The 17,224-nt window shown below is 35.0% G+C and overlaps 1 protein-coding gene across 2 annotated transcripts in view; it reads right to left on the bottom strand.

Moving 5' to 3' along the window:
* The window catches only part of rabgap1 (RAB GTPase activating protein 1), a 92,093-nt gene that overhangs the window by 48,655 nt on the left and 26,214 nt on the right, over window positions 1-17,224 (bottom strand). For both annotated transcript variants that reach the window (XM_079410944.1, XM_079410945.1), the window contains 5 exons: window positions 16,506-16,608; window positions 14,721-14,890; window positions 14,375-14,543; window positions 14,087-14,180; window positions 4,736-4,886 (listed from right to left, as the gene is read on the bottom strand). In XM_079410944.1, coding sequence (XP_079267070.1) covers window positions 4,736-4,886; window positions 14,087-14,180; window positions 14,375-14,543; window positions 14,721-14,890; window positions 16,506-16,608 — 687 coding nt within the window. The remainder of the gene's footprint in view (window positions 1-4,735; window positions 4,887-14,086; window positions 14,181-14,374; window positions 14,544-14,720; window positions 14,891-16,505; window positions 16,609-17,224) is intronic.

Consider the following 17,224-nt stretch of genomic DNA (forward strand, 5'->3'; position numbering starts at 1 on the left):
TAGAGACAAATCATATTAAGGCACAGGCTACTTTCTTAGAATAGTGCTCTTGAATGTTGCTTGGGGAAAGGAGTCTTCAGCACAGTAAAAGCTCCTGTTTTCATGAAAATATCCCAACCACTGTGAGGAACCTTGGGGACATGGTGAAATGCTCGACAAGATACAGTACACTGACATGCCTCTCTCGGGTTAAAACAAGGGGTCACGTTGCACGACTGAGTTCGCACGCAGAATTGATAAACGGGAAGTTATAGCGAATATATGATGCTGCTGCTGGTTTATTTATGTTCTCTAAACTGAAGGATGCAGAGAATCAGCACTCCAGAATGAAAAACACCAAGCTACAAAACTGAAAGTTCACAACACACAAACGATGTTGTATACTAACATCTACATGAATTCGTAATAAAAAATAAATGCTATTAAAAAAAGTCCCATTACTTTACATTTACATGCCCAGACTCTGAATAGACAACGAGGTCTGAGAAAGAAAACAACTCTTTGTACTCGAGTCCTGCTTTGTAATACACTTTACTTAGCCATTAGCAATCCAATGCTACTGCTAATCATATAAAATGCTTCTGCCATTACTAGACTATCGAGCGGCTCTCAGGGAACTCTGGGCCATTTAGAGTAATGCAGAGTATTACGATAGTGTGTCATATGCACTCTCTCCTGCTTTGTACAGACATAATTATAGCCTTTTCCAAGAAACTCGGTTTTGACATCCAAACCAAATTCTTTAGAATCTTGAAAGATGGCCTTTCATATCTGAATGGGCATTTGTTGGTCACGTTAAGACAAAATATGCACTAAATCTGAGGCTAAAAAAATTTGCTCTGTGAATAAAGTTTGAGTTTGGCTTGCAACATGCACTGATCCCACCCCTATCCTCTTTTTCTAAAATTTCCTGTGCCCTCTGGACTACATATGAGTCTAATACCAAGTGGCTCCTAAGGTCAATATTCTGTTTCAGCCTTTATTCTGAAAAAGACGTTGCTACTGGAATATTTCTGCAAGTGATCAGTATATTGCGAATACACAAAGACATGCTTATTCTTGGTAAACTCTTCTAAAAATATTGGTGATAATCTTGCCATTTATTGCAATGTACTTTCTGACAGGAATTTAATCACCACACTTCTTCTCAACTAAAGATTTAAAAGTCAGACAACAGAACATTACGAGTTATGCATAAACGTTTAAAGGGATAGTTCACCTAAAAAATGAAAAATTGTGCGTTTCTAAAAGCAGTTCGCAGAGACGGAGAAGGCAGAGAGCGCACCGTTTGTTTTCTTTATTCTTCAAAAGCACAAAGTTTAATTGTTGTTATGAGTGTATACAAATAAAAGTAGACCCCTTACAAATTCAAATGGTGTATTGTTCTTATCTGTACGATCAAAAATAGCTAATTTCTGTCTTATCAGGAAAATCTGCCACAAAACGTGTATTCACGTTTGTCGACCACAGAGGGTTAATTGACTTACCCTCAGCCCTTCCAAGATGTAGCTAACTTTATTCTTCAGTAGAACGCTTAGAGAAGATTTTTAGCTGACACCATGTCTAAAGCATATAAAATAGTGCTGACAAGCGATTAATCGCGATTAATAAAAGTTTTTGTTCATATATGTGTACTGTGTATATTTATTATGTGTATATAAAGACAACCACATACAGTATATACGTATTTTTAAAATATTTTCATGTATTTACATGTATATATTTATATTCACAATTTATATTATATATAAATATATTTAATATATAAACAACATATTTTTTCTTAAACACACATTCATGTGTGTATTTATCTACAGTCCCCTCCATAAGTATTGGAACAGTAAAGACAAAATTGCTCTGTTGGCTGCGGAGTCAAGACATTTGCAAATATGATTAAAAGATGAATATGAGACAAAACTACAGAATGTCACATTTTATTATTAGCCGTTTCAACACATACATGTTTTACCAAATAAAAAGAACAGCACTTTTAGAGTTCATCCCACTCATTGATGTGAGCATAAGTATTGGGACAGTTGAACATAAGGCAGATATAAAATATTAAAAGCTATTATTTAGTTGCAGATCCCTTGCACACAATCACAGCAGTGAGTCTGTGACCCATAGACATCACCAGACTCTTGCTCTCATCCTTTGAAATGCTTTTCCCAGCCTTTAATGCAGCCAATTCCAATTGTTGCTTGTTTTGGGGAGTTTCTGCCTTTACTCTCCTCTTCAGCTGCTGAAATTCATGTTCAATCGGATTTAAATCTGGAGATTGATTTGGGCAATCTAAGACTTTCCATTTCTTTGCCCTTATAAATTCCTTGACTGAACTTGCAGGGTGTTTTGGGTCATTGTCCTGATGCAATATGAAGCACTTCCCAATGAATCTGGTGGCATTTTCTTGAATATTGGTAGGCAAGATGGTTTTGTACCCTTCCAAATTCATTCTGCTACTGTCATCATACATTAAGTCATCAGTAAAGTTGAGAGGGCCTGTTCCAGAGACAGCCATGCATGCCCATGCCATGACACCACCTCCACCATGCTTTACAGATGAGGCTGTATGCTTGGGATCATTGCAGTTCCCTTTTTCTTTCCACATTTTTGCTTTCCCATCACTTAGATAAAGGTTCATCTTTGTCTCATCAGTCCATAAACACAGTTCCAAAACTCTTCTGGCTCACCTTTTGTGCTTTTTCGCAAACTTTAATCTTGCCTTTCTATTTTTGGTGCTGGTCAGAGGTTTGCATCTTGCTGTGTAGCATCTGTAATTCTGTGTCAAAGTCTCCTGAGGACAGTAGATTGTCAGAGCATCACCCCAGCTTTCTGGAAGTTGTTGGTGATTTTACAGACACGTCTTTTAGGGTTCATTTTCACAGCTTTTATGATTTGTCTGTCATCAACTACTGTTGTTTTCTCAGCCGATCAGGTCGTTGTTGGTTGCTGGTGGTTTCCAAACTCTTCATTTCTCCACGCTCTTTGTTTTTGCTAGAGCTCCAATTGACTTCCTCTTTTCTTTTAGCATCCAAATTGCTTGCTTTTCTCTCAAAGTCAGCTCCCTTGTCTTCATCTTGGTTTGTGTGTGTCATCATCGATTGCAGGATTCAGAATGCAGAAGTAATGGATATAACCGATACGACACATTCCCTGCTTTTAATATCTGAAGAATTAATGCAACAGGACACAGCTGATCACTTAGAAAGACCTGTGAGGCAACTGCTCCAATACTTATGCTCACATCAGATAGAGGGATGAACTCTAAAAGTGCTGAACTTCTTAGCTGGTAAAACATCTATGTGTTGAATCACCCAATAATAAAATGTGACATTCTGTAGTTTTGTCTCATATTCATCTTTTAATCATATTTGTAAATGTCTTGACTCCACAGCCAACAGAGCAATTTTGTCTTTACTGTCCAATACTTATGGAGGGCACTGTATATACACAGTACATACACATATATTATGTACACAAAAACTGTGATTGGATGTGATTAATCGCGATTAATCGTTGCCCAGCACTAATATAAAGGGAATAAACTAGTCTTCATCAGCTCACATTTTCACATAAACCATGAGATACCATAAAAACTTTAATTTCAGTGATTGTTGGAGGAACTGAAGTGCTGAATGAGTTTGCAAAAAACAGCATTACAGGATCATATACGCCAATATTTTGGCTCATATCAAGTCGGAGTGACTCTTGGACATCTGAAAGTGAGTTTTTATTTAGTAATTTGTAGATCTGTGTAGAACTATTTGCCTGAGGCTCTGGATTACAGGAAATAATGTTGTAAATAATGATCGGTTTCTTGCACAGACCGACCGTTTCGCTTCATAAGACCTCAATAAATTGTCAGGAGCCACACGTATTAATTTTGTGTTGCCTGATATGCTCTTCACCAAGGATCACAGTTTTTAGCTAAAAATTATCTTTACTATTCTACTCAAAAGTCATCTACATCTCAGATGGCCTGAGGGTGAGTAAAAATAATAGCAAATTTGAATTTTTGGGTGAAATGTCTCTTTAAGGCCATGTGTCCTCCAAAGCATAAAAAAAAAATCCCATGTGCTTTTCTCAAAACAGCTAGCTTTGTGTGTTTGAGAGCGCTTCAGAGACAAAAAGTTTCTTTCAGTTAAAACGCTTTGTTTGCTATTATACATAACGCCTGCGGCGTGGCAGACGAATCACAAATTAAATGCTTTTTTAAGCATTACTTTTCATATCACTATTGTGGTAGTCTGTGGGTGCCATCTGGTACAGACATTAACACTACATGAGACAAGCAATATTAACTTCTCTATTGTTGTTCAGTAGGATGTAGTACCAGTGTGGCATTTGTATTGCCCCTTCTTCACTGTGATTGGACGGCTGAGTAAAAAATTACAAGTTCTGCATTTTACTAAGATTTGAACTCTTTTCAACTCTTTACACCAAGTGCTGTGCTTAGCGTGAAACAAGCGCATACATTTTTACATACGCAGCACTCCCATTGAAAACAATTGAAAAAATACACTAGTCTCAGGGTAAAAAAACAACACTTGGTGGACAGACGGCCTAAGGCCTACTTAAGGTTAGAGATTGAAAAAACAATTATATGAATAATTAATTGAGATATATGATCCATTGATAACGGATAAGATGCATTAGAGTCAATACTTTGTTTCGCCTTACGTGATCAAATGTGCCTCTGGTGCACTGAAGTGGAGGATGGGAACTGTATGCCTACCTTAGTGATAAGTGTACGGTACTCCTCCACCAGATGGTCATTGTTATGACATCCGGCCAGTAGCTGCCACACCTCCCCTCTCAAGGCCTCTGGGACACCACTGCGCACCAGCGCCGGGAGCTGTTTGGGTCGCACGGCCAGGTTCAGATGCCTGATGAAACATTACAACTCATGGTCATAAATTAATTACAGTACTTCCATTTAAGACAGTCCATGTGACATCAGTGGTTTAACCATACTTTTATGAAGCTACGAGAGTACGTTTTGTATGCAGAGAAAACAAAAATAATGATTTTATTCAATGATTTCTTCTCTTTCGGGTCAGTCTGCCACCATTCATGAGAGTACCTTGACGTATGCATGTGCATTCTTCTGCTTGTGAACAAGGCGCAGTGCATCCGGGTTCAGCTGAATCACTGATGTCACATGGACTATTTTAACGATGTCCTTGCAACCTTTCTGGGCCTTAAACGTGGTAGTGGTGTTGCCGTCTATGCATGGTCAGAAAGCTCTCGGATTTCATCAAAAATATCTTAATTTTTAATTTGTACAGTTTTGGAACAACATGAGGGTGAGTAATTAATGACAGAATTTTAATTTTTAGGTGAACTTACAAATGATTAATCGCATTCGAAATAAAAGTTTTTGTTTACATAATATATGTGTGTGTACTGTGTACTAAATTTTTTATTTATATATAAATACACACACATGCATGTACAGTGCTGCTTGAAAGTTTGTGAACCCTTTAGAATTTTCTATATTTCTGCATGAATATGACCCAAAACATCATCATATTTTCAGATTAATGTAAGTCCTGAAAGTAGACAAAGAGAACCGAATCAAACAAGTGAGAGAAAAATATTTTCTATGTCATTTATTTATTGAGAAAAATGATCCAGTGTTAGATATCTGTGCGTTGCAAAAGTATGTGAATCTTTGCTTTCAGTATCTGGTGGGACCCCCTTTTGCTGCAGTAACTGAAGGTAAAGTTTCTTGTAAATGCTGATCAGTCCTGCACAATAACATGTAGGAGTTTTAGCCCGTTCCTTAGTGCAGAACCATTTAAACTCTGTGATGTTGGTGGGTTTCCTCCTATGAACCAAGGTTATTTTCGTAAATTAAAACTAAGACGAAAACGATTGATGAAAAAACTATTTCGCAAACTGAAATAAAATAAAAATGTCAAAATATTTGAAAAACTAAAACGAAACAAAACTAACAACAGTTATTGAAAAACTAACTGAAATAAAATAATAATTAACAAAAATAAATAATCGTTTTCGTAATCATTAAGTTCTCACCCCTTGGCTGAAAAATATATGAGCTGTGTGGCGGTTTAGGGAAATACCTGTAAATGGCGCATCTCTGATGGAGAGACGCAAAGCGGCACCAGCAGTACTTAACAGAACACCCGACCCGTTATCCCACAGCAGCACTATATATTTATTTCTGTAGCCTACCAGACCAGAACCGTTTGACATAAAGACCGAGAGTCGCGACCCGAACCGGACCCACATTAATCTACAACATCAGGAAGGCAAACTTATTTATTTTCTCATGTAACACAAGCAATCAAACCACCATTAGGCAAGTTGGTGCTTTGAAGAAAAACAGACATGCAACATGATAATTAACAGAAAAAAAGATGAGAACGCACCTTTCTGTAAACAATACAAAACTTGCCCTAGCATCTTGTGATCACTGCCAAACTTTAGAACAAATAAATATGCATAGGCTAAATCACATCATACACACGCTTATAATTCTTCATAAATAAAGAAAATAACATTCAAATGTGAGCCTTTAAATAGGCCTACGATTGCCGTTATTATTGAATTTCATTAGTCCCACGCAGTTATGATTTATGCGCGGATGTTCACGGAAAAGTGCGCAAGACAAGACAGTTACAATATCATGATTATGGTTAAATAAGAAAAAAAAGACATATAACCAAATTAGGCTACGTTTATTTTCATATTAAATATCTCAACACACCATTAGATATGACATTAAGCGCAACTTGTGTAGATTTATGTAGTAAAAAGGCTTACTTCCTTTGGTGTATATTTGTATACTTTCACCGTCTATCAAGTTTCCATCCAGATTTTGCAAAGAGATATGCGTTAAAAAAACTTTTTAAAGACCAACTGGCCTTTTACCAATATAATGGTGTGCGTCATGACGTCATCCCTAAAAAACCGAATTGTCGCATAAGTTTTGGTGTTTTATAGGCTAGGCTAGCTGTTCTTCATCCATTTGAAATAAACAAAAAAAAGCCTAAATTAAATTGTATAGGCCTACATAAAATAATTTTTATTAAGTGTCTTTTTTTTTTGTACATTGCTATAGACTAGATAGATAGGTCACTGTTGATAATCAAGCAAGATTATGTTAAATTACAATTAAATAAAATTTAAATTGACAGGTGGCTTGACGCATTACAAATACCTAAATTTGTTTTCCAGGGATTCATTTTATACACTCAAAAAGCAGCATAAACAACATGAAGGTGAGGATTCACGCACCTGCAGCGCTTCTGCGAATGGAGAAAAACATAAGCTATTATATATAAAAGAAACAGGCCCATATGCAAATTATATTTTTCTAAATAATTAATGAATTAACAAACAAAAGAAAAAAGCCTGCAACAATTAGCAGCCTATATGCAGAATTTCACTTCATTTTGTGATGCACTCTTGAGAAAGCGGCAGTTTTCCTTTATTTCACAAAAGTACGTTTTGTTTTTTATTGTGAATGTACACAAACAAAATAAATATTTTGAATAGTTTTAAATAATGTCTTACTCTTATATGACCACAAATGAAGGAGAAGGCTAGTGCAAGTCGTTTCCACTTTTACAATCAAAAAAAAAAAAAAAAAAAACAATCAAAAAAAAAAAACAAGCGATCTTGGCGGCGCCTCGCGTGCAGTTAAGCATAGCCTCCACAACACAGCCTGTTCATGTCATAATAAAATACATACAATATTGAAGAAACATGAAAAAAATATTTTATTTCCCCTCACTCCATCAACAAATTTAACGGTAGAAAGAACTCAGAACAAAGCAAGAATAAAAGTATAAGAAGCTAAGAAGCCAAAACAAATTAATTTAAAGTTTTGTACTTCACGTTCATGTAAAACTAATTGTGCTTGGCATAATATCACGGGGTTATGGTGGTCAAGCTGAAAGGCACGGACTACAGGCTATTTAAACTGAACAGTGCACTATAAAAAAATAATAATAATAATCATGTAAACGTAGGCTAGCCTGCTAACACCAAATTAAGATAAGTATGTTTGAGAGGTAACTCGTCTTTACCATGTATAAAATAATTTGAGATACAATTTAATAATATGAATATGATTTAATGCGCTTTTGAACTACAGGGAAACGGTGCTTTAATGTGAGCAACACCATGAACACGGACACTGCCTATAGGCTAATTCTGTCACGTGACTCCACATTTATTTGCGTTAAAGCCCCTTTTCTAGACAAAAATAGTTTCCAAACTAATTTTTGCGACATTTGAAGTATCGATATGGAATTTATGCGCTAAAGTTAAACGGAAAAAAGATTTTGTCGACACAGGAGAAATTTAATCGATAATTGGCATTTCCATCAGCTATATCGTAAATATTTTAAAGCACTAAATATTTTATCTTGGATGGAAACCTGGTTAATCTCAGCATGGGTTCATTTTGTCGCTAAACGTTTTCCTCGCTAAGGTTAAATTATGCTAAGTCTTTCTTTGGCCTTCGCTCTGGAAGTGATCTGTTGATTCTACCAAACTTTCATTAAAACCGAAACTAAAACGGAAACTAAACTATATAAAAACTAAATAAAAATGTGTTCCCAAAATACAAAAATATTAATGAAACTAATAAAAACTAAACTGAATTTCTTAGCAAATTTGAAAACGATATTAAAATAAAACAAATTTAAAAATTCAAAACTATAATAACCTTGCTATGAACTGCTTGCTTAGGATTAAGGTCTGGACTTTGACTCAGCCGTTCCAAAACATTCACTTTGTTCTTCTTTAACCATTCTTTGGTAGAATGACTTGTGTGCTTGGGGTTGTTGTCTTGCTGCATAACCCACGTTCTCGAGACTCTGTTCTTAAACAGAAGTCCTGACATTTTCCTTTAGAATTTGCTGCTATAATTCAGAATTCATTGTTCCATCAATGATGGCAGGCTGTCCTGGCCAAAATGCAGCAAAACAGGCCCAAACCATGATACTATGTTCTACTATGTACATGTTCTTTTCTCCGAACATAATAGCTTCTCATTTAAACCAATAAGTACTATTTTAGTTTCATACATCCATTAAACCTTTCTCCAATCGTCCTCGGGCTTGTCCACATGATCTTTAGTAGGCATTTTTTATTTTTGGAGAACAGGGTCTTTTTTCTTGCAACTCTGCCATGCACACCATGGTTGCTCAGTGTTCTCCTGATGGTGGGCTCATGGACATTAACATTAGCCAATGTGAGAAAGGCCTTTAGTTGCTTAGAAGTTACCCTGGGAACTTTTGCAACCTCGCAGACTATTACATGTTCTGCTTTGGAGTGATCTTTGTTGGTCGAGCACTTCTTGGGAAAGTAACAGTGGTACTGAATTTCCTCCATTTGTACACAATCTGTCTGACTGTGGATTTGTGGAGTCCAAACTCTTTAGTGAATAAGAAAAAAAAAATAAAGTAATGGTTTTTCTTTTTCTGACTTTCATAGTATGAGCAAGCCTGACGGGCTTCCCCAAGACTTCCTCGAGACTATATACACTGTATGGCATTAGTGATCCTCGGCCTGCCACACAGACAAAAGTGACCTTCTGGTGTGTAATTTATTCCATAGGACCTTTTACTAAAGGAGAGGCTTATATAAAACAATCTTAACCTGCTAGAGGCATAATCTCTGAATGCGGTCGGCACGTTTACCAGCATTTATTTGTTTATGGAATGTCTTAAATGTCACTGGTGCCCATTTTCCTTCCTGATTAAAAGGAAAGTGCATAATTCCACTGTGTTGTAATATGTACAAACCGTTTCCCTCAGGGATTTTTACCACTGATTTTATCCTGCCAATCATTCAAAACTGACAAACACAATTGGGATTATTACTGCAAACTGTTTCCGTCAATAAGAAGAACTTTGTTCAGTGCAACACATTGCTTTTTATAACGTGACATTATACTGTCATAAGCGTGAGACGTGTTTTGCAAATCCAAATCTGTAGAGTCAGTTTTTGTTGTAGTAAACATCAAATGTGTTTATTAATGCAATCTGCAATTAATAAACATTAAACAAAAGGAGCCCCAGCCAGTGAGCAGTCACTCATTTTACCTAGTCATCAAAAATTCTGCAATTTTGTTTGCAAATGTCATGTGTGTGAATCTATGAATTTTACAAGGATACTCAAAATTTGATGATCCTCTTGTGAGAGACCCCACTCCAAAAAAAATCAAATAAATAAATAAAATAATAATAATAAAGACAGCTGTACATTTTCATGCACAGGGTTGGTACCATTTTTTTTTTTTTTTTTGAAGTCATGTAACATTCAACAACAGTACAGTAAAAACAGTAAAAAATTTGAAATATTATTACAATTTAAAAAACAGTTTTCTATTGTAATATATTGTAAAAATGTAATTTATTCATGTGACGTAAAGCTGAATTTTCAGTATCATTACTCCAGTCTTCAGTGTCACACGATCCTTCAGAAATCATTCTAATATACTGATCTGCTGCTCTACAAACAGTTGAAAACAGTTGTGTTGCTTCTTATTTTTTATGGATTATGTTATTATTATTATTATTAATATTGTTATTATTATGTTATTTTGCAACATTGTAAATGCCTAGAGTGTCACTTTTAAACAGTTTAATGCAAGTCTTACTGACCCCAAGCATTTGAATGTAGTTGTTTCTACAATTATGTTTTTAATTGTCCCTGTAAATTAAAGTCAAAGTAAATATTACAATTTTATTTGAAAAAAAAAAAAAGTACTTTTATTTCCATAATATTCATCCATTCAGTGGACAGCATATCTTTTTTCTATACACTAACATTAGTATAAACCTGAAGAAAAAAAAAATTCAATTGAAAAATTTATAAAATATATAAATATATATCATATTATTAAATTTATATAAATATTACTTAATTAAAATATTTTTAAAAAAATGTTTAATTTTTTATTTTTATTTTAAATACACACACATACATACATACATTCATATATATATATATATATATATATATATATAAATAATATAATAATAATAATATATATATTCAGATACATACATATACACATATATACATATATATAAAATCTTGTCCTCTTCTCAAATGTCCCATAAACTCTCTAGCACATTTTGGCCCAATTTGTACGTTTCTGGATTACATTATCATCTTCTTTTGATTTAGGACTACAAGCAACCACCCAGAACTTTAGTTTGCAAAGAAAAGAAGGAATCACAGCAGTTCTGCAGAAAGGATGTTCAATTACTCAGCATAAACTCAATTACGAAGGACACTTACAGAGCCAAAGGCACAAACTACCAAAATATGAACAAAAACTAGAGCTACAACGTTAAGTGGTTTGAAAAATACCTTGTCTTTAAATCAAGGGTCTTCGATACACAGCACATTAAGTCACTTAATGTAAAAACAGACCAACTGTAAACCTCAGCTTCTGAACAAGGAAAGCCAAGGGTTTAAAGCGGAGGACAACTAGGGACACACAAAGACACAGCTGTGTTATTCATGGTGCAGAGAGAGTCGCAAGCCTGTAATTAAATTCCTGGGATTTTTAATTGAATTCATCTCAAGGTTTTGATTAACAACAATAAGAGTAATAGGAGCGGGAAATAATCTTAATAAGACCCTTATCTGAATTTGACCATTTCCCCATCCCCCCAGTCTCTCTAGCCCTCTCTTCTAGTGCTCCACATTAAAATATCTCTCTCATTTCCCTCCCATGAATGAGTTCTTAAATTAGAAATGGTGTGTGTGTGTGTGGAGATATTTTTTGGTGGGAGATAGAAAAAGAAAAGAACGTGTGGGACAGGAAGCTCTTGATTTTCGGCATGTTTTTAGCGCTTCCCTGCATAGAAAGGCATACAGCAGCAGTTCAACACAACAGTGTCAGGAAGAAAGAGGTGGACAAGACAACCTCTAATCTAAATGTGCATATGCTAATGTGAAACAATTCATCTCTACAGGAATCTACACAAGCTTCACATCCAACCCACGGCTTGTTAACAACAGGATTGCGGCTCAAAGTCAATTTTTTCCTGCAAAAAGCTGCATAAATTTACACCTGTCGCTTGTCAGGGTCTAAAATTAACACTCTATAAATGAGAGCAAATAAGGATGTATTAAACTGATAAAAACAACAAAGACATTTGTAAATGTTACAAAAGATTTATATTCAAATAAATGCGTAATTCAAATAAATCTCACTGATCCTACAGTAGCCCGGTCTCATGAAAATGTGTTTCAGTAGAACGAGTTTCTGTTTCTATTTGGCGTACTATTTATTTGCATAAATTGGCTTTGCCATGCAGTTTGGCATGCATATAACATGCAGGTTTCGTATACATAAAATACGCACCAACCCCACACCCCTAATCCTACCTATTGCGTAGCCTATCATATGCACACCACAGTCAACTTATGTGTATTACACCAAATACAAACAGAAAATTGTGCTATACACTTTCATGAGATCGGATTAGCCTAAAAAAATTCATTACAAATGGTAATACAATGAATTCATGACAATGTTTTACATTCAAGCTACCAATAAAAGTCATAATAAAAAGTTATTTACAAACAACTGCAATGCAATAAAGTAATTTTTTTTTTTTCAAGCTGTTTTTAAAGCATTTTCTTCATGGATTAAAAAAATAATAAATAATAATTATGTTATATACACATATAAGACAAAATTGCATTGCAGCAAATCCTTTCAATTTTACGGTATTCAGAAAGAGCAAGATAAAATCTGAAATTTTAAGCAGCTATACAATTATAGAACAAAGTACATATATGCCATTTTTTTATTTTGATAAAATTAACTAATTATAATGGAATTTGTTATAAACAACTAGAGCTGTGCAATTAATCGCTTGCGATTGTCATTCGCATCTCGTCAGTAAAGCCGGTTCTGTGATTAGTAGTAAATCTCCTTCACATGCTTTCAGATGGAGCGGCATGCTTTTATGAACGATTATGAATGCTATATTGCGTAGCTTGTCAGTGAACTACGGCTCTGTGTGGAGCACTTGAAGGAGATTTACTACTAATCACAGAACCGGCTTTACTGACGAGATGCGAATGACAATCTCATGCGATTAATTGCACAGCCCTATAATCATAAAAGTCTAGCCAAAACTAATTTATTTAAAGAGAAATTGAAATGCACCTTCATCTCTCGTCAATGTACAAATGTTTCCCACGAGAGGCGAACAGCGAAACGACTTAAAACACACTGTCATTTGTGACCCAGGAACACAAAACATAAGGGTCAAATTTTTTAAATTGAGAATTATACCTCATCTGAAAGCTGAATAAATAAGCTTTCCATTGATGTATGGTTTGTTAGGAGAGGACAATATTTTGCTGAGACACAACTATTTGAAAATCTGCAATCTGAGGGTAAACCTTTAAAGTTTTCCAAATTAAGTCCTTAGCAATGCATATTACTAATCAAAAATTAAGTTTTGATATATTTACGCTAGGAAATTTACAAAATATCTGCATGGAACACGATCTTTACTTAATATCCTACTGATTTTTGGCATTTTGGCTACTTATTGTTTTGTGGTCCAGGGTCACATATTTGGTCATATACATAAGAATAAGACAGTATTAAACTATAAAGGGTTCACTTTTATTTGTGTATACTCATAATAAAAACAAAACATTGTGCTTTTGTAAAATAAAGAAAAAAATTAGGGTGCGCTTTCTGCCTTCTCGGTTTCATTGAACTTGTGACGCGGTCACAAAAATGAAACAGAACTCGGTGTGTTTGCTATTTTTGTTTTCATTAATATGTTCGTTATTTAAGTGTAATATATTTAGTTTAGGACTATTTATTTTGTTCCTTACACAGAAGTGCTGTAGGTGTGTGATGTGACGATGTGTGAATCCTTATAGTTCTGATGTTTGTGCTGCTAGCAGTTCTAATTTTCCGTTCTAATTTTGTCGGTTAACGGTTAATGATCAGTAAACGAGCATCAGTTGTCAGTCAGGAAAATTAACAAAAATTAACATCCCTAACTTTTTCTGCTTCAAACCCTGAGCCTTCATTTCCACTTGTTTTCAATGCACTCACCATTTAGACAGTAAGTCTCCCCAAGTTTCCAGAATTTTTTCACCACATTCCTTAGACACGTCTCCAGATCCACTCAATAACGGCTCGTCATTATCTGGGAGGATAGTGAGAGATAAAGAATGAGAGAGATGTTACCAGCTTCTAGGGTTCAGTAAAATCTCCATATATATATATATATATATCTCAAAATCTCCACATATGACAAACATGAATTGCTGGAGGACTTTCAAAGAAGAACTCCTGAGGTCATGTGCATGATGATACGAATGAGAGCTGAGGGCCGCTCACCTTCCTCCTCATCATCCTCAGGAGGTGAGGGCACCATAGAGCCGTGAGAGGTGGACGACAAGATGCCGGGGCTCGCTGTGGTCTTCCTCCTCTCTCTCTCGGTCTCGCTCTCTAAACTCACTACTTCATACAGCGTGTCTGAGCTGCTCTTCCTCTCCTTGTTCTCCATCTGAAAGCAGAGTGAAGGTACTGTGAAATACCAAGCTACATACTTTGAATTTGATTGCTATCTCAAAAGCGAAAATGTGACATTGTGGCCAAAACATGAGGATTTTGAGGCACAGACTTGGTTCTCTAGCAAATCAGTCAGTTGAAAAGTGAGGCCCTGCATTGAGCTCGTCCTCACCGGTCTGAGTTTGAGATAGAAGGTCTCGGTGTAACTGCGTTTGCTGAAGGGCCAGAAGAGCCTATCGTTGGGTGAGCACACTCGAACTCGTGTCTCCAGCAGGAACCGCACAGGCTCTTCCACCTCCGTGATCACCAGGTCCACTGCCGTCGTCATGTACATGAACTTATCTGCGTCATACAAGTAAAAGAATAGCAGACATTCAAAAGGTCATCACAGTGTTCTCATATTAGTGGCGGTAACGCATGATGTCATTCACAATCATTTCTTGAATTTCAAGTTTGTCTAAGAAGAAATTATATTTTATTTTATTTGTATAGCACATCATATATCGGATCCAATTGCCTAAGTATTAAATACATATATTTTATTCTTATACATCCTTTATTACACTGAATCATGAACAAAATACTTTTTTTAAAAATCAGGGAAACTTGATCATCATCATCATTATTATTATTAAATAAAAATACATGTTATTTGTATAGCACCTTTTTGTTGAAATTCTTATTATTATTAACAACAACATCGTTGCTGTTAATAATAGCAATAATAATTATTATTATTAAATAATTAAGCATCTAATTTGATGCTTAGATGCAGATCAAAATACTTACTAATATATATATATTAGTTAACAATAACAAATTGTTATTGTTATTAATAAATTAAAATCCATTTTATTTGTATAGCACCTTTCATACATAATACAGCTCAAATTATTGTTAAAATAGTTAAAATTATTATTATTATTATTATTAACAAAACTGTTGTTAATAGTAATGATGAATTCTAATAATAATCATTATTATAAAAAAATAATAAATAAAAAACTTTATTTGTATAAAACCTTTAATACATAGCCTTTCAGCATCAAATATTTAAAAAAAATATGAGAAACTTAAAAAAAAGTGTTATTATTGTAATTATTATTAAATAAAAATAAATTGTATTTGTATAGCACCTTTCACACATCAAACGCAAAATCAAATACAGGTCTAAGTATTGTTAAAATTGTTACATTTCTTCTTATTCTTATTATTAGCAACATTTTTGTTGTTGTTGTTAATAACAATAATAATAATAATAATGATAATAATAATAAATTATACAAAAACAATTATTATTATTCACTAATAATATTCCAGCGGTTAAAGCAAAAAAATAAAAAATCCTGAGCCTGAACATTTTTCCGGGTCGGGCCAGGGCAGGCGGGCAGCACATGCAAAGCATTCAATGACGGTGGAAACTTAAACATTTGAAAGGATACTATGGCATAGTTATTGCTTTCCTTATTCAAACAGATTTTTTTTTCATGAATATATGGTTGACCTGAAGAATGAAAGCTATATCATACACTTGGAAAATTATGGGCTATATCACCGCTTATCAACACTAGGGGTGTGACAAAACACTTGAGACAAAATACAGATACTTGGTTCACTACAACGAGACAATATTTTAATACTATTTTTAAGAAATTTTCAATAAAATGTTTGTCTTTTAATTACAAAACGTCATACAATGCAGTTGCAATTTGAAATATTTTTGGTTGAGAGTGAAAGCTGTCCTCTCATACCATTGGTAGGCGAACTCATGGACTCGGAAGTGATATCAAGTTTTTTGTTTTTTAAATGTAGGATTTTTTTTTTATTTTTTGCAACCAAACGCTGCACGCCGGAGATCCGGCACGGTGCCGGAGAACTTTAAGCCCTGAGCATCAGAAGAGCTCAAACAATGATTTGGAACACAGTCTGTAAACCGAGCATGTGCATGGATCTGTACCTTTGGGCGTCTCCTCATTCACGGCCTGAAACTGAGGAGTGTTGGGATTCCAGGTCCCTGTGATGATGTAAGACTTCCCATCAGAACTCTTTCCCATTGATTCCTAACAGATGGGCGGAGGGCAGATAAGGAGAGCCAAGAGAAAGAGAGCATAAAACAAAAATAAATTCAGACATAATCATTACTTCACAGAAATTTTGTTTGCGGCTGTGATTCACTCATGGTGAATTAACCACCGGGTAAAAGTCCCGGCCAAAATCCTAACTGCTGATAGTTGGCTTTGTCTACAGAACTAACTGGATGGAGGACAAAACTTCCAGACCCATGACAACATCACATGGGCCAAGCAAAAGCCATTTCACAACTCTGTGGTAATATGAATGTTACACAGATTAGTTTTGGAGCTACAGGCGCGTTTTAACTTCTGAAAAAGCATTTTGTTTTCTGTTTGTCCCTGTGCATCCTTGCTTGACCCTAATGCCAGCTTTCCCAGTCAATGGCCACAGAAAGATACGCAAATTTCCACAGAAATGGATTGTCTGACATTGATAAAAAACCATCAGTGAAGGATATGCAGGGAAAAGTCTACAGATTTGGTCAGAGCCTAAAAATGAAATAACTGTATACACTATTTTGGGTGCAGACTTATTATTTGTTTAAAAAAATCACTTCTTGTAAAATCTAAAAACAAGTTTAAACTCACAAAATGACATTAAGTT

The sequence above is a fragment of the Barbus barbus genome (genome assembly GCF_936440315.1).
Source record: "Barbus barbus genome assembly, chromosome: 47".
Classification (NCBI taxonomy): Eukaryota; Metazoa; Chordata; class Actinopteri; order Cypriniformes; family Cyprinidae; genus Barbus; species Barbus barbus.